Source organism: Hemibagrus wyckioides, linkage group LG04, assembly GCF_019097595.1.
Source record: "Hemibagrus wyckioides isolate EC202008001 linkage group LG04, SWU_Hwy_1.0, whole genome shotgun sequence".
Taxonomy (NCBI): Eukaryota; Metazoa; Chordata; class Actinopteri; order Siluriformes; family Bagridae; genus Hemibagrus; species Hemibagrus wyckioides.
In genome coordinates, this window is record NC_080713.1 from 2,175,463 (window position 1) to 2,198,485 (window position 23,023).

The window sequence follows — 23,023 nt, forward strand, 5'->3', positions numbered from 1 at the left end:
TTCCAACATGACTGCACACCAGTGACCAAAGCAAGGTCCATAAAGACATGGATGAGTGAGTTTGGTGTGGAGGAACTTGACTGGCCTGCACAGAGTCCTGACCTCAACCCCATAGAACACCTTTGGGATGAATTAGAGTGGAGACTGTGAGACAGACCTTCTCATCCAACATCAGTGCCTGACCTCACAAATGTGCTTCTAGAGGAACGGTCAAAAATTCCCATAAACACACTCTTAAACCTTGTGGAAAGCCTTTCCAGAAGAGTTGAAGCTGTTATAGCTGCAAAGGGCGGGACAACTCCATATTACATTCATGTGTAGGTAAAGGCAGACGTCCCAAAACTTTTGGCAATATAGTGTATTAACTGAAACCTCGCACTGAATGGATAACAGCACAGAGCCACTTCCTGTCATTTTTAAAACAATGTTAAAAACATTGTAGAGAATTCGCACAACATTTTAAACTCCTTTTTATTTGGAGCCCTGTGCATTTGGAAGATGTTTAAAGATCCATCTATAGCTGTTGAGCTAAAATGTCTTGGTGCTCAGCTGAAATCACAAGAGCCTTTGGAATACCAGATACTGAAGAGTTCGAAAACTTTCTTAATGAGACGTTTTTTTCAGGATGACTTTCTCCTCATTGCACAGAGAGAGGCTGCACACCCATGCTCCCAAATTTCTGTTAAACATCTGAAAAATTGATGACTCCAGTTGTCTTTAATTGTATTCTTTTTTATCTCTTTATGTTTTATGTATCTATTACTGCACTTCTACTGCTCATTGATAATCCGTTCCTTTTTCTGCTAAGATTAAACGTGTGGTGTTTTGTTCAATATTAATGCCATCCCTACAATTAATATTTAAATATTTACTGAAGCCAAAAATACAATTCTTGAAGTCCGAAAGCAACCCTCATCAACCCTTTCTGCACAATGTCATAAAGTCATCAATACACCATATTGCCAAAAGTTTTGGGACGTCTGCCATTCCATGCACATGAATGTAATATGGAGTTGTCCCGCCCTTTACAGCTATAACAGCTTCAACTCTTCTGGGAAGGCTTTACACAAGGTTTAGGAGTGTGTTTATGGGAATTTTTGACTATTCCTCTAGAAGAATCACATTTGTGAAGTCAGGCACTGATGTTGGACGAGAAGGTCTGGCTCACAGTCTCCACTCTAATTCATCCCAAAGGTGTTCTATGGGGTTGAGGTCAGGACTCTGTGCAGGCCAGTCAAGTTCCTCCACACCAAACTCACTCATCCATGTCTTTATGGACCTTGCTTTGGTCACTGGTGTGCAGTCATGTTGGAACAGGAAGGGGTCATCCCCAAACTGTTCCCACAAAGTTGGGAGCATGGAATTGTCCAAAATGTCTTGGTATGAAGATGAAGCATTAAGAGTTCCTTTCATTGGAACTAAGGGGCAGAGGCTGAAAAACAACACCTGAATTCAGTGATTTGGAGGGGTGTCCCAAAACTTTTGCCAATATAATGTATAGTTTTCCAAAGAATTTGACCTGTCAGTAACACTGGAATAAAGACTCCATGAGTGTGAATGAGTCCTGCTGATGTTTCTGAAGGCCCCTTAGAGGAAATGCAGTCCACTAATCCTCTAATGATCTTTTGAATTGAGGGAAGTGTGGGCAAGGTTTGACTCTGAGCCTCACTGAAACACAATCCCTCAGTTTAACCTTCAGGAGGTGTTGATTGCTGACTCAGGCAGAAGGCCAGTTCACATCCCGAGCAACAAAACTCAATTGTAGAAGAAATCCTGCAGTATCCAAATCCCACCCCCAACACACACACACACACAGACCTAATTTGCTGAGCAGTGAAGCCATCTGTCATTTTGTCATTCCCTGAGCGGACCCAACCTCAACCTTGTTCTTTTCTTAATCTCAAGTAAAATTTCATTTCTTTTATAATGCTAAGGCTTTCACAGTGTCACGGTTAATCGCTATGTTTGACCAGACCGTCGAGTTTTTCAAAATCAAAATACATTCCCATTTATTAATGCTTTAACCAGATCAAGTTCCTCACTCCGATGGTTGTGTCCGACTGTGACTCCGCAAAAAGACTCTTTCCCTCTGGACTTGTTCTAAATGACAGTACAGCAGCCTACATGCAGGGTTGTGACTATACTGGATGTACTGGTGTTTAATCCGCTAATGTTGAAATATTTTATATTGGTACCACTGGGGTGATCAAACATGACAGCTAGCTAGTTATTTTTTCATAGCGACATCATAATAAATGTTGACAGATTTTATGGAAATGTCATACCTAATAATACACTATATTGCCATAAGTTTTGGGACGTCTGCCTTTCCATGCACATGAATGTCTCAGCTCTAATTCATCCCAAAGGTGTTCTATGGGGTTGAGGTCAGGACTCTGTGCAGGCCAGTCAAGTTCCTCCACACCAAACTCACTCATCCGTGTCTTTATGGACCTTGTTTTGGTCACTGGTGTGCAGTCATGTTGGAACAGGAAGGGGTCATCCCCAAACTATTCCCAATGTCTTGGTATGAAGCTGAAGCGTTAAGAGTTCCTTTCACTGGAACTAAGGGGCCGAGCCCAACCCCTGAAAAACAACACCTGAACTCAATGATTTGGAGGGGTGTCCCAATACTTTTGCCAGTATAGTGTATTTAAAGTTAGCAGATAGAGTAATTGATCTTTTTGTTTATTTTTATGTAATGTGCAGATTTTTTCCTTTCCTTTTCATTTTTGCTGTGTCTTTTTAAACAGTTGATTAATACGCTGATATCATAAAAGCATGATATTTTTTTCATACTTCCTCCTTTTTTTCCACATTTATTATTTCCTATCTGAGAAGCCACACCCCCAGCATATGAAGGAAACTGTTCTGCTTTGTCCGTCATGTCATTTCACACCTCTTTCGCTCCTTGGGATTGACTGATGCTCTGATCCTTCGCTCCTACAGATTGAAAGTCTGTCCACGGTGCCCAACGTGACGGTGGGTTATTACGTAATCCGTGGAGATATGGTCTACATCACGTCCGTCGTAGTGGAGGCTCTGAGCTCCTACGGTATGGACAGGCTGATGGCAGATATCCGGCAGTTTGTGCCCATGCTGCAGGCGGTGCCAGTCCCAGCAGCCCCCTGGAGGCCAACTCCTGCTATTTCACTCATGCTGAAGACAGGTCAGAGACACAAACTGGCTCTGAGAGCTGGCGCCTGCTATGAGCTTGATTTACGTCCAATAACTGAGACATTCAGCCAGGAAGGAGAGGATGAGCTAATCTAATAAGGTTATATAGACCAGGGAGGGATTTTTCTCAGAATTAGGCATGTACTGATTAATTTTATGTCACTTGTCTCATTATAGTGATATTATATTAAGATGTTATTGCTCTCTTAGCAGTACCTGTCAGCTGCGAGGACGTGTTGGCTAGCGTTTTGTTTGGGATTTCGTTCAGTTTTGTCACGCGTCATCTCTTCTAGCACGCTGTGCGTGTTTACTCACACCCGGTCACTCGCTCTCAGCTTCAGATCGCAACAGAAGCAGGATATGTTATACAGCAAGTGAAGATTTTTTTGTATTTTATTTTTTTGAAATAATTTTTAAAAAGCAGCATTATGGATAAATTGGACACAAATGAATAATCAAACACATTTTGCAGTCAAAGAGCAGGAGAAATTATTACAGTTTGTTTAAAAGTGTTTTTTTTTTTTTAAAAAAAAAGCAGCTTATTCCAGTCCAACAGGAAGTTTGACAGGAAGTCAGTTCTGAAAGCTATTTCTTTAACCATCAGAATGATCCTTAACTTCACTAAAGGCTGGTGTTCATAAAGCTACATAACACCTTCACAAGCCCTTTACTGCTAGCGCCTTTTACTGAGGTGTGACTGAAAATATGCTAATGTTTAATTTCTCTATACTGTAAGTCTAAAGTGAGTGTGTACTGTATGTAACTCTGTGTGTGTGTGTGTGTGTGTGTGTGTGTACAGTTTTGAGATTTGTAGGACCAGGAGATGATCTGAGGTCCTGCAGGTTTGCTCAGCTGATGGAGGAGAGACTGGAGAACGCTTTTGCTGAGGCTGAGGCTAAAGTGATGAACTCTTACAGCACACTCAGAGTGAAGGTCTGATCTTACACACACACACACATACACACACATTTTAAAACTATATTTTAAAACATATGCCACATATGCGCTATTGAATTCTGGACTCTGATTGGTCAGAACATGGCTTCATCACACCACGTCAGTTCATCACTTTTCTATAACGGCATGTTCCCCCAAGGAGGGCAAATGTTTTATTCCTCACATAAGACAACATAACTGAGCGTAATTAGATTAAAGCATGTCCCCTAATTATAAGCTTCAATAGAAATGTAGCATTAGCATATTTTGCATGGCTAATTATTTTTTGATTGCTTTGAGAATTACAGCATTTGAGCTGACTCAAGACTTTTGCTTTAAAGTTCTCCGAACGGTTCTTTGTGTAGGTTGGAAACATCTCTGTTGTAGGTTTAGGTTTCTGCAGAACCTTTACAGACAAATGAACACCAATTAGACCAGTTAGGTGTAACTCTTTATTCATAAATTGTCTGTTTGTCTGGTTTTATGTTGTTTCTCAGATCCTGGGCGTGTCTCAGTCGGCCAGTTCTCCTGCAGTTTCTGTTATATACGTGGTGCATAACAGAACAGTGACTCTGAACGGCACCGTGGCCAGTAACCTGCTGAGCCACCTGACTGCTGAGCTTGTGGGCTACTTCCTCTTCTACCCTCCACTCATCACTGCAGAGCGTAAGGTTTTTCATGGACTCTTTATAAAACTCCAGAAGTTGATGAGATAATAAATCTCAGCTTGTCATGCTAGAGAGAAAGCTCAAAGTGTAAACTCAGCTGTTCTGAAGATGTTTGAAACGTTACAGCTTTATCAAAGTGCTGACACTGGAGACTCCTTCCATAAATATTACAACATGCACAAGAACTAGAACTTACTAGAACATTCCACTCAATAATTATGGATTATATATTTACATTTACAGGTGCAGTGTGAGGAGTAATACGAACTTTGAGGTAAGATGGAGCTGGTCCATTCTAGGCTTTGTAGGCAAGCATCAGTGTTTTAAATCTGATGAAGCTACCAGAAGCCAGTGGAGGAGTGCAGCAGTAGGGTGGTGTGGGAGAACTTTGAAGAGGTTGAACACAAGTCACACAGCTGCATTTCGGATCATTTTGAGGATGTTCAGAGGTAGACCTGCCAGTAGAGAGCTGCAGTAATCCAGTCTCCCAAGGTGGCGATCAGTGGCTGAAGGGGAGATCAGAGATTATATTTTATCGTATTTAGACATTTCTGTACAGAAAACTCAGCTAGAGGAAAGGCAGCACCCAGTACGCCATGCTGGGTTATTTTTAGACAGCTTAATATGGTTCTTGTTTCTTCAGAAGGTCAAGAGGAAGCCATCTGATGTCTCTCATGAAACAGAACAAAATAACCGTTGTACGGTTCGAGGCAGATTGTGTGACTTCTGGGTGCTTTGGCTCAGCGGTCAGGCCTACGTTTATCACTCAGTCAGCACGTAATGCAGCTTTCTCTATGCTACATGATCGCTGTGATTGCTGCTTATCTCCATTTCACTTCTTACCCTTTTATTTTTGGCTCTTGGACTGTGGATAAATCTGAAACAGCATTTGAAGCAGAAAGGTTATGCAGTCATGTGAGTCAGGAATTCTGGAACTGTAGAATAGACAGATGAGACATGATGAGAGGTCAAGTGCTGCTTAAGAAGACTTCTAGAGATAGGCCAGAATGCTGGATTTGGATTGGTCAGAAGGTTAGGGATGATTAAATTTCGGTGATTCTCAAGGGGTAAGGTTTTAACGTTTCTATAGTAACAGCGTAAGAGTGTAAGTGATGATATGATGTAATTTTGTTTAAGGAGAACTTTTTAAATATTTATGAAAGGAGTCTTCAGTGTCAGTGATGTGTAACTGTGTAGTAACACAACAAGCTGAAACATAGAGATAAAAGACAGCTTCATAATAAAGTGAGAATCGGAGCTAGCTTGTACCATTCTATATTTATCTTTTGTAACGATCAAGCAACTTTCCACCCATTCTGTAGCTGGAAGTAGATGAGAGAAAAGCAGCATGGTGGGCATGAGGCATGCCAAGGTGGAGAAGGAAGGAAACTTGGATACTTGGCATGCACTATGCAAGACGTGAAGGCTGTTTCCTGCCCTTCCTGGCAAAAGGGAAAGCTCAATCATCAGATCTAATTAAGATGGAAAATAATTAACAATGGGGGAGTGCTATTACAGGTGTCTGTGTGTGTGAGGGCGGAGCATTAAACAGCCCCTCAGGCAGATGGGAGGGAAACACACATAAGAACACATGTTCTTGTTTGCTCAGTTCTGGTCCTGGTGGCTTCAAAGATCTTCACTTCTTCTCTCATTAAAGAGCCACCCCAGTGAAATGACTGAAAAAAAAAGATACAAAAACATGACCTGAAATGTAGATGTATATTTTGCAATTAATTGAATCAACTTGCTTTTTTAACCCGTCGCTTTCAACTCATCGGCTCATTAGCGAAGCCTCCAGGGGGGCCGTGCTATTCTCTGCTATTCGGTGCATTACAGAAAGACTGACACCTCCATTCAAAGTGCTGGAAAAGCCCAATTTCCCCATCTGCTGCAGGATCTCAAGAGCCGTATTAATTTGGTCTCTCAAGCCTCAAGGCTTTTTCTTCAGCGCTGAGGAAGGATAAATGTTCTTTCAAAAATTCATAATTGGCTAGTACCAATCTAATCTAGCCCACTGCAGACCCTTTTTTTTTTGCACACGTATTTAATATGCAAAACAGGCTGCATGCTCTTGATTTTTTCCTGTCACAGAAGAAATAGGCCAAACCCTGGTTCTGATTTCATGCTCTCTGCTCCAACATGCCCTCAGCGGATGCAGCCGGCCGAAGCTTTTAATCACTCTGCCGATATGTAACCGAGTCAAAGTTTCATTAGGAAAATGCTGTGAGGCTTCACTCCAACCAGTTCGGATGGTGCGCTCAGCAAAACCCTCGAAAAAGCCTCTGAACTGAGGATCAAAGCACTTCACTTTAATCCCCTGCATCTCTCTCTGTCCTCTCTTGTAGCTTTGGAGTACCACAACCTCAACACCTCAGCAGATACCAAGGATTTCTGGGTAATCACAGGTAAGCGTTTTGATTAAGAACAATCAATCAGGAAACCTTTGTATTGATCGAGAACGACCAATCAGGAAACATTGTTTAATTTTCTTCTCAAGTCATCAGACTGCTTTTAGTTCACCCTGAAGATGCTGGGAGTTGGTCCCATGAAGATTTGGTTCTCTGTTCCCATCAAGTGCATTTTGTCCTTTAGTTTGAATTTGGTTTATTGGAATTTAACCTTTTGACGGGTGTCAAAGGTTAAGGTATGGGTGTATTCCTAACCATATACAACTCCCTATTATTTGGGACTGACTCTCAAACTCCTCTTTTTAGATCATACACTTGTTCAGTGGTCAGAATAATCACAACAAAGCTAAATCAGGGCAACTGGAAATTATAAATGCCACTGATTTCTCTTCAGACTGGTAAATCATATTAAAAGGCTTTATTGCTTTGTTTTATGTTACTATGTGAGCAAGTAAGTGAGTATAAATATTTACATTCATGTGTCCTTCAGGAGAAGGGAAAGCCCTTATCAGAGAGATTGTATTTCTTTTGCCTTGCATGCTTGTGCCTGTCAGGATGGTCGATATTTCTTGAGCTAGGTCTGCTGCAGTGTGATTGGATTAATGTTAGCACAGGAGGTAAATTACTACAACTTCTGCCTTTCTTCCATGCTTTGCTGCGGATTGGGTTTAGTGATTCAGGATGTGGAGAACTCGTCTCTGGAGGCTCAGTACCAGAGTTTCGCCAGTCTGATGGAGCAACGCTTGGCAGAGCTCTTTGTGGTAGCATATCAGCAGGGTGCCCGCTTTAAACGCGCCACCACGGTGGGCAGCTACACTGTTCAGGTAAGTCTAAATCTAAAGAGTAATGTGATTTGGAGGTTACTTGGTATGAGGTGTAGTTATGTGATGAAGGCACTAGTGCCACTGTTACTTACCTCCCTCTACACTCTCCATCATTGAGAATGGACTTCCATAGGACCACCACTAAGTATGATGGGTGCTAGTCCATTGCAGAGCAATGTGAGCTTAGATCATGATGGACTACAGTAATTCTAATGAATGACCTATATGGCTGGTTGACCTTGGAAAGTAATCAGTGAGTTCATCTACAGAGTGTAGACAGTGCAAACAAGTCCTGGCCAATGATGGGTTACAGATCAATGTTTGCTTTGAAGGACTCCAAATTGAACAGGTCAAGGATTTCAAAATCTTGGGTCAATGGTTTAGGTCTTCACAACCCACTTTGCTCAAGTGGAGCATGTAGAAGAAAAAAAACATATCCATCAAGGCCTCTTTTCCTAACACTGATCCTGTTATGACTGTGCTATGGATCAGAGATGTGGACACTGTTCAAGTCAAACATGAGCAAGCTTGAAACATCCTAGTTCTATAAATCCTGGCAATCTCCCCCCATAATTACCTTCAGAGTGAGACCATCAGTTGCGAAGAATAAGCCAAGGTCGAGGAGGTGATCCAGAGATGAAGATTGTGATGTTTTGACCACATATACAGGATAACATGGGCAGTGGTCGGTGACTGGAAGATCGGGGTTCAAGCTCCAGCACTGCCAAGCTTTGGCCTTGTTTGCCAACCATAAAGCATGAAGAACTATTTCCAGTTCTTTTAATCCGGCACCCACAGTAATGTACAGGTTCTTGTACTTGTGCAGACTCTAGCTAGAGACCCAGTATTCATATTCAGACATCATCTTTTTTTCTGTGCTTTCTCTCTGATCTCAGATGGTTGGCATGAGGCGACTGGTAGGTCCCAAAAACCCAGTGGAACTCACCTATTACGTGCAGTCGAATGGAACACCACTTCCTGGAACAACTGCAGCTAAAATCCTGAACACTGTGGACTCTCAGACCATGGCTCTGACCCTGGGATATTTTGTCCAGCTCCAAGCTGACGGTTTGTTAATATTCCTGTTCTTACTTTGAATCGGTTCTGCCTCCTACCTGCCTTACTGATAGACAAGTGCCAGCTTAGGGATTAGTCATGAAAATGAGTGTTTCTACACTATTCCATTTTCATATGTGTAACTACACAGGGATTTGATTGGGTTTCCCCCCACAATGAACACATACATGCTTGTATTATAAGGTGCTATAAACTACTTCAGTTCTCCACAGGAGGGAGGAAGGATGAGGGAGTTCATCTAGAAGTAGAAGTGTTTGCAGGATTGGGATGTGAGCAGGAAGTATTTACAGAATGGTGAGAGTATCTGCAATAGTTGAAGGGCGTGTACAGAAATGTGCAAGACTAGAGACTAGGTGTTTAAAGCATGTGTGGAAATGTGTGGGTGTGTTTAGAGCTTCTGCTAGGGGTCTGAGTATCAGTGGGATGGGGGATGTGTCCGAGTGTCTGTAGTAGCAGGTGGGTTTGGTCAGAATGTATGTAACATCAGGTGGGTGTGATCAGAAAGTCTACTATAGCAGATGGCCATGTTCAGAGTATCTGTGTTAACAGGTGGGTGTGGTCAGAGTGTCTGTAAGAGCAGGTGGGTGTGGTCAGAGTGTCTGTAGTAATGTGAGTGTGGTCAGAGTGTCAGTAAGAGTTGGTGGGTTTGTTCAAAGTGTCTGTAGTAGCAGGTGGGTGTGGTCAGAGTGTCTGTAGTAGCAGGTAGGTCTGGTCAGAGTATCTGTAGTAGCAGGTGGGTGTAGTCATAGTGTCTGTAGTAGCAGGTGGGTGTGGTCAGAGTGTCTGTAGTAGCAGATTCCCATGTTGTGAGAATCTGTGGAAATAGGTAGGTGTAGCCAGAGTATCTATAGTACAGGTGGGCATAGCCAGAGTGTCTGTGGTAGCAGGTGGGTGTGGTCAGAGTGTATGTAAGATCAGGTGGGTGTGGTCAGAGTGTCTGTAGTAGCAGGTGGGTGTGGTCAGAATGTCTGTGGTAACATGTGAGTGTGGTCAGAGTGTATGTAAGATCAGCTGAGTGTGGTCAGAGTGTCTGTAGTAGCAGCTGGGTGTGGTCAGAGTGTCTGTAGTAGCAGGTGGGTGTGGTCAGAGTGTCTGTAATAACTTGTGGGTGTGGTCAGAGTATCTGTAGTAATGTGAGTGTGGTCAGAGTGTCAGTAAGAGTAGGTGGGTTTGTTCAAAGTGTCTGTAGTAGGGGCAGTGGTGGCTCAAGTGGTTAAGGCTCTGGGTCATTGCCTGGAAGATCGGGAGTACAAGCCCCAGCACTGCCAAGTTGCCACTGTTGGGCCCTTGAGCAAGGCCCTTAACCCTCTCTGCTCCAGGGGCGCCGTATCATGGCTGACCCTGCGCTCTGACCCCAACCTCCAAGGATGGGATATGCGAAGAAAGAATTTCACTGTGCTGTAATGTATATGTGACAAATAAAGGCTGTTTCATTCATTTCATAGTAGCAGGTGGGTGTGGTCAGAGTGTCTGTAGTAGCAGGTAGGTCTGGTCAGAATGTCTGTAGTAGCAGGTGGGTGTAGTCATTGTGTCTGTAAGAGCAGGTGGGTGTGGTCAGAGTATCTGTAGTAACATGTGAGTGTTGGGTGTGGTCAGAGTGTCTGTAGTAACATGTGGGTGTGGTCAGAGTATCTGTAGTAACATGTGAGTGTGGTCGGAGCGTCAGTAAGAGCAGGTGGGTGTATTCAAAGTGTCTGTAGTAGCAGGTGGGTCTGGTCAGAGTGTTTATAGTAGCAGGTGGGTGTGGTCAGAGTGTCTGTGGTAACATGTGGGTGTGGTAAGAGTGTATGTAAGATCAGGTGGGTGTGGTCAGAGTGTCTGTAAGAGCAGGTGGGTGTAGTTAGTGTGTCTTTTGTATGTAAATATAAATGATCAGAGTTTTTGTAGGAGCAAGTGGGTGTGACCAAAGTGTCTCTGAGAGCAGATGGGTGTGGTTAAAGGAAGTTTTTGAAGGGGTAGGTTTGGTCAGAGTGAGTTTAAGAACAGGTGGGTGTGGTCTCAGAGATCAAGTGGGCAGGGTCAGCGGATGTGCAGAAAGGCTAGGTGTCATCAGAGGGTCTTTTGGGGGAAGTGGGCGTCGTCCGATTGTCTGTGGTGTGTGTAGTGGTAGGTGTGGTTTGAGTAATTTCTTTGATAGTCAATTAGCTGAGCTCATGCTAGCAGATATCAGAGAAAGATTATATGTTTCCTGTAAGTTCTTTTGGTTCCTCCTATCATACAGCTGTGGTAAAGGGCCCTTCTAACAACCTCTGGATCATTGCTTCTGTTCTGGCTCCGATCGGCATCGTCACCATCATCATCATCATCATCACTGCTGTTCTCTGTCACAAAAACAAGAGCGACTTTAAAACCGACGGAATTGGCAACCTGAATCCACGTGTTAAGGTAAAGAGAAATCTGCGTGGAGGTATTATTATTATTATTATTATTATTATTATTATTATTATTATTATTAATGAGTTTTTTTACTTTTCCGGGAGCATCTTGAGTACTAGAGCGAGAGAGAGTGTGTGTATATGTGTGTGTCTGTGTGTGTGTGTGTGTAGATAACAACTTTTTTTCTCCCTTCTTTCCCGTACAGACGACATACCGGAGAGACATGAGTTATTATCACCAGGTACCTTCTAGAACTTTCATATTCTCTCGTGTTCATTTCTTGGTGTTAAGGTGCATCTTCAGTCACCAGTTAGGTTTATGACTTTTGCTCTATTCTTAGACAGTTTACAAGGCGATGCTGATTGATGCTCTCCGAAAGTGTGTGTGTGTGTGTGTGTGTGTGTACGTGTGCATAGACCCAAATAAGTGGAGTATGTATTGGGAACAAGGTCAGAAATTCTCTGTAGGTTTTTTTTTTTTTTTGGTGAAAGTAGGCCAGCTGTGCTATGCAGGGTACCGAGTTCTGTAAGATGGCAAAAGTAGATTAATAAATAAATAAATAAACAAATAAATAAATAAATAAAACACAGCTAAACTTGTTTAAGATTCTTTAAGTTTTTTTCATACATCTTTATCATGAAGACACATTGCGATATAACGACACGGTTCGATCTTTTTTTCTCGTCCAGTTTTCTGGTTTTGACCCATTTTATCTTGATGTAACCCATTTTCAACACCGATCAGGTATAACACTCTGAGCAGTGCCAGGTGAGGTGACGTGAATAACTCTGAGTATCTCCTCATCATGGCACCTGTTAGTGGGTGGGATATATTAGGCAGCAAGTCAACATTTTGTCCTCAAAGTTGATGTTAGAAGCAGGAAAAATGGACAAGCTTAAGGATTTGAGTGAGTTTGACCAAAAGGGCCAAATTGTGATGGCTAGACCACTGGATCAGAGCATCTCCAAAACTGCAGCTCTTGTGGGGTGTTCCCGGTTTGCAGTGGTCAGTATCTATCAAATGTGGTCCAAGGAAGGAACAGTGGTGAACCAGTGACGGGGTCATGGACGGTCAAGACTCACTGATGCATGTGTGTATGCTGAAGAGCAATTTTAGGGACCTACATAAAATTTTTAATGACAATTAGAGAAGGGTTCTAGATGACACAATGAGAGGAACTGGAGAAATAATAAATATTTAGGTGTTAGTGTGTGTGTGATCTACACTATATTGCCAATAGTTTTGGGACGTCTGACTTTACCTGCACATGAATGTAATATGGAGTTGTCCCGCCCTTTACAGCTATAACAGCTTCAACTCTTCTGGGAAGGCTTTCCACAAGGTTTAGAAGTGTGTTTATGGGAATTTTTGACCAAATATTCCTGCTGCTCCCTCATGACTTGCAGCCGTATTTCTGCTCATCTGATGATTGGTTTCTGGTGCAGCCTGTTCAGGGATTCGACTATGCGAAGCAGCATTTGGGTCAGCTCGGCGCCGATGAGGACAGCGCTCCTCTTCCTCAGGTTCCTCTGCCGATCCGAGACGCCTCTCTTTCCATGGAAAAGGTCATCCATCCTGACGGCACCAACTCCAAGAAGACCTTGAGCGGAGAAATCCGGAAAAGGTTTGGACATTTTGAACATATGAATAACTGCTCTGTGAGTTAATATGACACTAATATGATGCTGACGTACTTCTTGAGCTCTGATTTTGTTTATTTGAAAGGTTTGTTATTTGTTAAAAAAAATGGTAAAGTGAGGCTGTGAAGATTTACAAATCACAAATTATGAAAAAAACTTGTTAAAAAGAGAGAGAGAGAGAGACTGAGAGAGAGACTTAAACATCCCCGCACATGAACCTCCGCCGTCTTGTTGCTATGGTTTCCTGCAGCAGGTTGCCGAGCGAGGACGGTTCTGTGGTCAGCGTCGAGTCGGCAAGGCCCGTCTCAGTACGGGGCTCCACGGTGAAGAAAATCACGACACAGCAAAATCTTATAAAGGAGGAAAGTAAAAAGAGGACGGGTGAGAGTGAGAGAGCAACACACACACACAAACACACACACACACACACACATTTATATAACAAATTTATATAACAAATTTCGATCCACATCATCCAAGTACAAACTGCTTTCTGTTTGAAATGGTGTAATTATTTCACTCCAAATATTTTATAAAACTCCACAAACTGTATACTACCTGTCAGTATTTTTGACACACGATATAACACATACACACTGATCAGCCATAACATTATGACCAGTGCCATGAAGTGAATAAGACTGAGTATCTCCTCATCATGGCACCTGTTAGTGGGTGGGATATATTAGGCAGCAAGTCAACATTTTGTCCTCAAAGTTGATGTTAGAAGCAGGAAAAATGGACAAGTGTAAGGATTTGAGCGAGTTTGATGAAGGGCCAAATTGTGATGGCCACTGGATCAGAGCATCTCCAAAACTGCAGCTCTTGTGGGGTGTTCCCGGTCTGCAGTGGTCAGTATCTATCAAAGGTGGTCCAAGGAAGGAACAGTGGTGAACCGGTGACAGGGTCATGGGCGGTCAAGGCTGATTGATGCACGTGGGGAGCGAAGGCTGGACCGTGTGATCCGATCCAACAGATGAGCTACTGTTGCTCAAATTGCTGAAGAAGTTAATGCTGGTTCTGATAGAAAGGGGTCAGAAAACACAGTGCAGGACGGGTCAGGGCTGTTTTGGCAGCACCAACACAATATTAGGCAGGTGGTCATAATGTTATGCCTGGTCAGGCTATATTTATATAAATATATAACTTTATAAATATATAAGTTTCAAACTTCATTATTATTATTATTATTATTATTATTATTATTATTATTAAATGATGATGCTCCATAAGTAAGGGTGTACAAACTTTTGACTGGTAGTGTAAATGCTGTTAAATTTTTTCAAAGATTCTTTAAAATTTTCAGTATGTTTTATGTATTTTATGTAGTCGATTCTTCTTTTCTTTCCTTACCTTCTTCTTTTCTTCTTTTGGTAAAATCTTGTGAAATTTGGTGCACTGATTTGGGAGGGTCTGAGGAACATTCTGACCAAATTTAAGCCATGTTCTGTCAACGCTCTAGCGCCACCATCGGGTCAAATTTGAGCCTCAATTGGAAATTCATTTATGGTCATAACTTTTGAAGCATGTGTCCACAATGTAAAATCCAGGTTTCTCTGTTTAATGAGGTTAATTCCCACATGATGACATTTTCCACCATCTTGGATTTTGTCCAAAACGTTTTTCTCCTACAAATATTGACCAATTGTCACCAAATGTATCACATTTTCAGAGAAAGCCTCACAATAGTTCTGTCACTGTGTGTGGTCAAAACACACACATTATGAGTACTTGGGCTCCAAAAACGCTACTTGCTGCTTTAATTTAGTTGTATTTTTCTCGTAAATGCTGTAGAACGGTGTAAAAGTTTTAATAATATAAAAAATGAAATTAATCGAGACAAAAAACGAGACTTGTTCCGAATCCTCCTTGATGTTTATTCATGACTTGATAAAAACAAGGTGTGCCTTGAAAGTGAAGTGTGGGTTAAACTGGAAGCGTAAATATTCTGTTCTGTGAAATTTTATTATAATAATTAAAATATATTACAGTGACACAAGAGCTACCTTTAGCAATCTTCCAGAAAGCTATGTTGAAAGAAATTCAGAATGTTTCAAAGACTGCTAATAATAATAATAATAATAATAATAATAATAATAATAATAATAATTTGTATGTTATAAAATCCCTCAGTGTCAGACGATTATTATCTCACACTCTCTGATGCTTAGCTCCACCCCTCATCGTCTGAACAAAATAGCAACAAGCAGACGCTAATCAGGATGAGAATCATCCTATAGAACTCTATAATCTATGAGATTTGAATAACAAACACACACAGACATCTCTGTGCACACACTCTCTCTGAGAAAAACAGACGCTTCCTTCACACATAATTATCTGTCATGTAGAGTTCTCCCTCACGCTGCGTTAGGATTGCAGGGAGTGTGTACAGCGCATCGTCACAGCCATATGCTGCTTCAGCTTCCCGACTGTCGTCTTTGACCTTCCAGGTAGATGGAGAGAGGACGCGTAATTCCTGTGAATAATGAGAGGGAATAAATTCATGTGTCATGAGAGATTGATGTGAAGACAAACGTTGTACTGAACATTCGCATAAGGAACTGCAACAGATAATACAGTGAGGGTGCCAATACTTTTAGAACCCTGTTAAGATGCTGTGATTCCTCTTCACACACTACTATGTCATGCATATTAAATTCATCACAATGTTGTAATTATATTACACTGACCAGGCATAACATTATGACCTAATATTGTGTTGGTCCCCCCTTTTGCTTCCCAAAACAGCCCTGACCCGTCCTGCACTGTGTATTCTGACCCCTTTCGATCAGAACCAGCATTAACTTCTTCAGCAATTTGAGCAACAGTAGCTCGTCGGGCCAGCCTTCTAATTGCTCCCCACGTGCATCAATGAGCCTCTGGTGAACCGCCCATGACCCTGTCTCCGGTTCACCACTGTTCCTTCCTTGGACCACTTTTGATAGATACTGACCACTGCAGACCAGGAACACCCCACAAGAGCTGCAGTTTTGGAGATGCTCTGATCCAGTGGTCTAGCCATCACAATTTGGCCCTTCATCAAACTCGCTCAAATCCTTACGCTTGTCCATTTTTCCTGCTTCTAACATCAACTTTGAGGACAAAATGTTGACTTGCTGCCTAATATATCCCACCCACTAACAGGTGCCATGATGAGGAGATACTCAGTCTTGTTCACTTCACCGGTCACTGTTCAGAGTGTTATGGCTGATAGGTGTATATTTTAATGTTTTGAATTGTTTAGCTATAAGAACGTTTTCCTTTTGCCGGAAATTCAGCTCCATTTTGTATCAGAGTCCCAAATCTGCTCTTTTCCTCTATGTAGGGTGTATCCTAATGACACTGTGCACCCTACCTAGTGTCCTAAACCAACAATAAAACACCACGTGTAGAAAAGCTCAAGTTTTGTGTGTATTTTCAGAAAGCTGTCTATTAAACGTACAGTTTGAACTTTATAAATATAAAACTCATCATGGAAGCAGAACACGAAAACAACCTAAACCCAGTGAAGTGAAACGTTCTCTAACATCCCAAATCCATTCCTACTAACTAGGTTCCTCATTTCGGGATTGGTTTCGATGAAATGATCTGAGCTCAGAGCTGCTGATGTTTCCACAGATAAGAAGGTGTGAGTTCAGGCTGTGTGTGTGTGTGTGTGTGTTTGTTTTGGCAGATCCGTATGACACCTCATCAGGATCTCTGCAGCTCATCTCTGTAAAACCCATAGCAGCACCGCCGGCACACTCGCAACCAGCTTCTTCAGATCGCAGTCAAGATTCGGCCGCCCTGAACGGCGAGGTACGCCATTTTTAAAATTTTTGGCACCCAATAGAGCTCAAGTGGTTGTTGACCAGAAGATCGGGGTTCAAGCCCCAGCACCACCAAGCTGCCACTGTTGGGCCCTTGAGCAAAGCTCCCAATCCACCCTGCTCTAGGGGCGCTGCATCATGGCTGGCACTGCGCTCTGACCACAACCCTCAAGTTCTGTCAACGCCCTAGCGCCACCATGAGGTCAAATTTGGACCTCATTTGGAGATATGTTTATGGTCATAACTTTTGCAGCAAACTGTAAAATCCAGGCCTTTCTGTTTAATGCACCCTATGACATTAATTCCCACATGATTACATTTTGGATTTTGTCCAAAACCTTTTCCACTCCTCCTACAAATATTAACCAATTGTCACCAAATTTATTGCGTCAACTTCAAAGAGGAGCCTCACAATAGTTCTTTTACTGTCTGTGGTCAAAACACACACATTATGAGTTCCTGAGCTCCAAAAATGCTGCTTTTTAAAATCTCAATCATCTTTAGCATAGCAAAGCGCCTCCATCCAACAGAGATCAGCATGACCAGAAAGAAACCAGGTCAGCTTTACCTGCAACTAAAAGCATCACAAACCTTCTTCAAATTCTGACCTGAACGACTTTTTACCAAATTATCGAGATGAACAAACTGCCTTGTGTCCTGTGTTTTTTTGTGTGTGCATGTAATAGTTGTTTTACTGGATGCGCCTCCCATGCAGTGAAATAAAGCCCCAAACGCATGCCTATCCTGGCCTCGTTTACTTAAATTAGCATTAAAAAAATTCCATGAGACCTTTCCCTTGAGAGTATATAATTAGTTGACCGATGGGAAATCAAGGCTTGAGTGCTCTTCTTTTTTTATTTCTTTTTATTTTTCGCTTTCAGATAATCCACCTCCTCCTCTGTCTCTCCTCAGGTGAATCTGGCTCTGAAGCAGAAGTCGGACATCGAGCATTACAGGAACAAGCTAAGGCTGAAAGCTAAGAGGAAAGGTTACTACGACTTCCCATCAGCTGAAGGCACCGCCGGCTCCAAGGCTCAGAGACACGAGGGCGAAAAAGCCGAACACATCCCGGCGACACGGCCGTCCAGCAGAACGCCAGAGTACGACGACGACCGGAGCTCAACGTACGTCAAGTCTCGCAGAAGGTTAGTGTGTGATACGAGATATCATCATTCTGTTTTTGGAGTTTTCATGATACTGTGTTATTTTAGTGGTTAAAAACCTCTCACCTCTGCTTAAAAAGTCTTACCTGGAGCATGCAGATTTATACCTAAAAGCTGCTGTTGGTATCATAAACATGGCCCTGGGCTCATCCCAGGACTCTGCTCTTAATGATAGTTCTGTTTCTGACGTTTCTCCACGTGCCACCCTGAAGAGGTTCCATTCTCCCTGTTCTTCTCAAGGTTTCTTCCTCATGTCTTCTCACCACTGTAAGCTCTTGCTCGGTCATCAGAGATCTAACGTTTTTTACACACTTGCTGTGTTCTATTTTGTTCGTGTTTGTTTCTTGTACTGACAATGTGATTGGTCCAATTTGTCACATGACTTCCTGTTTCTTGTTCTCGTTCGTCATTGTGGATATATAAGACCAGACTTTTACAGAACTGGAGTGCTATAATTTGCTCATATTTTTGGTGCTTGAACTGAAAGCATCACAAAAAATATAAAAAATAAATAAAAGCACTTGACACCCTGCCTTGTTAAAGCGTTTTTTTTGCAGGGTAGTTGTAGCTTAGTGGTTAAGATTTTGGACAATGATCAGGAGGCCATGAGGTCAAATCTCAAGACTACCAAGCTGCAACTCCTGAGCCCTTGAGTAAGGCCCTAAACCCTCAACTACTCAGGTGTCTGAGATGAATGTAAGTTGCTTTGGATAAGGGCGTCTACAAAATGCTCCTCATGTTCATATGGTGTTTGTGAGGGAAATTAGCATCAGCACCTCAATTGATCAACTCAGACTAGTGTTGATTCATCTCAGCTGTGAATCGATGCTACAGTTAATGTAATGTATAGCGTCACCTCAGAGTAATCATATGCTTCAGATGTTCCTCAGATGCTACAGGTTTCAAGAAATACTTACACTATATTGCCAAAAGTATTGGGACACGCCTCCAAATCATTGAATTCAGGGGTTGGGCTCGGCCCCTTAGTTCCAGTGAAAGGAACTCTTAATGCTTCAGCTTCATACCAAGACATTTTGGACAATTTCATGCTCTTTGTGGGAACAGTTTGGGGATGACCCCTTCCTGTTCCAACATGACTGCACACCACTGACCAAAGCAAGGTCCATAAAGACATGGATGAGTGAGTTTGGTGTGGAGGAACTTGACTGGCCTGCACAGAGTCCTGACCTCAACCCCATAGAACACCTTTGGGATGAATTAGAGTGGAGACTGCGAGCCAGACCTTCTCGTCCAACATCAGTGCCTGACCTCACAAATGGCCGCGCTTCTAGAGGAATGGTCAAAAATTCCCATAAACACACTCCTAAACCTTGTGGAAAGCCTTCCCAGAAGAGTTGAAGCTGTTATAGCTGCAAAGGGCGGGACAACTCCATATTACATTCATATGCATGTAAAGGCAGACGTCCCAAAACTTTTGGCAATATATTGTATGTCTTGTTCATTATGATCCAGTCAGACCGGTCCTACAAATAAACAGCCGTCAATTCTTGAATGAAGCATGTGACTTAAATCAGCGGCTCTGGATGGCTGAGAGGTTTGAAATCGTCTTGGCCAATTTCGGCAAATCCTCTTATCAAGCTACAAACGACAACAGCAGCAGTGTCTCTCTTTCACTACAGCCAATTACTGATGATTATACACCAAGCCCAAGAGTTTATCCCCAGGCCCAGTGTAATCCAACCATTAAACCCAGACACAAGGACAGTATTTAATTTTTTAACCAATGCAAGGACATCTGGGTCAGCTAATGGCTCTGGTTGCAGCCACTGAAGGATATCTGATCCAACTGTCAACGTGACACAGCCTTTTTTAGCCACCTTTGGCTAATTTCATGCTTGTGTGCAGTGTGTAATGGTGTGATGGCCAGATTTAAGCTTTGAGAACACACATATGCTGATGATGCACTCAATCAGTTTTGTACATGGAGGGGAAATGAAGTGAACTGCAAGATGGTCAGAAGAGGAAAACGTCCAAAGCATTCAGTCTGGAGTCATGTGTTTGTTAGGTTTCACTTTTCCTGACAATCTGAATGTCCTGATGTCAGTCCATACATGAGATCTAAAGTCTATTAGAGCTGCTGTGATAAAAATAATAATCAACACCTTCGATCCAGAATCCAACATTTCCATTCCTTTGGCAGACTGGAACACCAGCGTACTGGTAAAAAAGGGTTAAAGTCTAGGATGTGAATAACTTGAGTTCCATATGTTTATTAATTGCAGACATTCTGAGGTAAAATATCCAGAGTATCGGAGCAGGCAATCTTTAAACAGTCCGAGTCCCGGAGGAACCGAGATGGATCTGCTGGTGTTGAGAGAACGCCCCCGGAAAGGCATTCGCAACAGCGGCTACGACGTGAGTAATGCTAATCTGTACTAGGCTAATCTTTTAGATGGCTTTGGTTCTTGTAACTTGAGCTGATGTTTCGGAATACATCATTCTACATCAAGTGGTTGATCTGAAGATTTCACTGTGCTGTAATGTATATGTGACAATAATAAAGGCTGCTTCTTAAAGGCTGCTGGATTTCAGTGAGATCGTCATTCTACAACTCAAGCTATAAGATATCTTGTAAAGGAGAAAGGATTTAAGATCTGTGATGAAAAAATGAGAAAACGTGACCTTTTGTGGGTTAAAATAAATGCCAAATGCTCAAATCAGAACATAATCGTCATTGATATGGAGGTAGATTTACATTTCTGCTCATATTTTGTGAAGGATATTAACTGTTAAATAATTAATTGTATAAGCCTAGTTCAAGCGCTATCAGAATCCCTAGCTGAAAGACACACCCCCATCCTCACCCACACCCACCTTCTCAGCCACGCCCCTGAGAAAATCTGCTCCAGACTCCAATATGACACGAAGCTACTTAAACATTTTTAGACAAACATCCTGAAGAGGTCTCTAATACAACAGACTGGAAAAAAATAAAAGCAGATAAACAAGCGATACATCTCAAGTTTGCTCTCGGATCTTCATAACATCTGTAAGCAGCTGTAATAAAAACCTGATATGAGACAAGAAGACATTGAGTATGGCCCTGTGATGGACTGGCGTGTGATGGCCTTTCGCCCAATGTGTGCTGGGATCGGCGCCAGCAGATCCCCGTGACCCTAATTAGGAATAAAGTGGGTATAGAAAATGGATGGATGGACATTGAGTATGTGGAATATTTGTTTTCATGTGTTGGTGTAAAATGAGCATCATGATGTAGTGGACAAACATTTTGCTCCGTAACCATGGGAACAGATTGCACAATCACGACCTACTCCATCCATGCTAACTACTGTAGCTAGCTAGCTAATGCACTTCATTTAACATAAATGTGCTTACTTTATAAAGTATTATAAATGTATTTTAATGCCCAGTGTTCAAACCAGAGAAACATAAACAGAGAAAAAATCTACAAAGTTTTCATGACCGTTCAAACAACACTGTTTTCTGCTTGACATTCATTTTCTCCAATTAGCGCCCTCTACAGGTCAGTTTGGAAAAGACATTTCTAAGACACTGTAAATGATATAGTAGATACTGTAGATGGACTTGGAGAGTGTTTTTGTAGTCGGGGAAACTGGTACCTCTTGAAGTTGGGTTAATTTATTCATTATTAAACATTAAGTGCTTAATATTTCATAAAACAAAATTCTGCTACCATGATAACTGAATGCTGGAGAGACAAAACATTTGGAAAAAAATGATAAATCATTAATTTAAACTCTTCATTTAAAAATAGAATTAAATGAGGTTCTTGACGTCTGAGGAAACGACTGAGGTCTTAATTCGGAGTTATTTCGGTATTATCTTAAATCGGCTCTTAAAGCAATGGCTGTCTTCTGAGCAGGAATTTTTGTCAGCCTTGTGATATTTTTGTCACTGGTGCAATATCCAGTAAAAGCCACTGCAGCTGGATCTCCTGATCAGACAGAGAATCCATCTGAGATTACTGCAGAACCTCGAGTCAGGCACCGGCTGATTTACGAGCTCCGGCATGTGGTGCTCCCTGTTTCCTGTGACATGAGAAAGAGGGAGGAAAGAAAGGAGAAAGATGGTGGACTGAGGCAGACAAATGCAGAGAGAGATTCCACCACACACACACACACACACACCTGCAGTAGACTGCAGATGAGCTTTGTTTTTCATTACTGCACTAACTCAGCGTTTACGAGCTCAGCCCCGGCTATTAATCAGAGGAGGCGGAGCCGAGGCCAGTGATAAATAAACACCAGTCTCTCAATGCTGTTTAAGCAAGAGCAGCAAAATGCACAGATCTCAAACTGCAGCTCAGTGTGGACTCGTGGTTATTTTAAACACAGAGACATTTAATAACGAATGTTCCTAGCAGCAGGGGTGCATGGTATCTATACACACATAGTGAACCCAGCAATATAAGGATTATTTTTTGCAGATTGCAGATGATTTAAACTGGATTATTTTGCTTTTTTGTATCAACATCAGTGCTATGGCGCTATGGGTTTATGCTATTGTGAGGATATTGTCATGTCTTGGTGTTGATGTTTCTATTCAAACCACATTAACAACCAGATGTAATTCCTATTCTAGGAGAATAAAAACCTCCACTTTAGTTGATAATTCTATAAATACACTATGTTGCCAAAAGTTTTGGGACGTCTGCCTTTCCGTGCACATGAGTGTAATATGGAGTTGTCCCGCCCTTTGCAGCTATAACAGCTTCAACTCTTCTGGGAAGGCTTTCCACAAGGTTTAGGAGTGTGTTTATGGGAATTTTTGACCATTCCTCTAGAAGCACATTTGTGAGGTCAGACACTGATGTTGGACGAGAAGGTCTGTCTCACAGTCTCCACTCTAATTCATCCCAAAGGTGTTCTATGGGGTTGAGGTCAGGACTCTGTGCAGGCCAGTCAAGTTCCTCCACACCAAACTCACTCATCCATGTCTT

At 42.1% G+C, this 23,023-nt stretch overlaps 1 protein-coding gene across 1 annotated transcript in view; it reads left to right on the forward strand.

The window, feature by feature from the left end:
* kiaa1549lb (KIAA1549-like b) overlaps nucleotides 1-23,023 on the forward strand; it is a 47,729-nt gene that overhangs the window by 19,089 nt on the left and 5,617 nt on the right. The window contains exons 5-17 of the mRNA XM_058387730.1: nucleotides 2,950-3,169; nucleotides 3,977-4,110; nucleotides 4,611-4,779; nucleotides 7,127-7,186; nucleotides 7,862-8,013; nucleotides 8,910-9,081; nucleotides 11,312-11,475; nucleotides 11,672-11,707; nucleotides 12,912-13,090; nucleotides 13,357-13,487; nucleotides 16,783-16,907; nucleotides 17,831-18,063; nucleotides 20,325-20,457. Coding sequence (XP_058243713.1) covers nucleotides 2,950-3,169; nucleotides 3,977-4,110; nucleotides 4,611-4,779; nucleotides 7,127-7,186; nucleotides 7,862-8,013; nucleotides 8,910-9,081; nucleotides 11,312-11,475; nucleotides 11,672-11,707; nucleotides 12,912-13,090; nucleotides 13,357-13,487; nucleotides 16,783-16,907; nucleotides 17,831-18,063; nucleotides 20,325-20,457 — 1,908 coding nt within the window. The remainder of the gene's footprint in view (nucleotides 1-2,949; nucleotides 3,170-3,976; nucleotides 4,111-4,610; nucleotides 4,780-7,126; nucleotides 7,187-7,861; nucleotides 8,014-8,909; nucleotides 9,082-11,311; nucleotides 11,476-11,671; nucleotides 11,708-12,911; nucleotides 13,091-13,356; nucleotides 13,488-16,782; nucleotides 16,908-17,830; nucleotides 18,064-20,324; nucleotides 20,458-23,023) is intronic.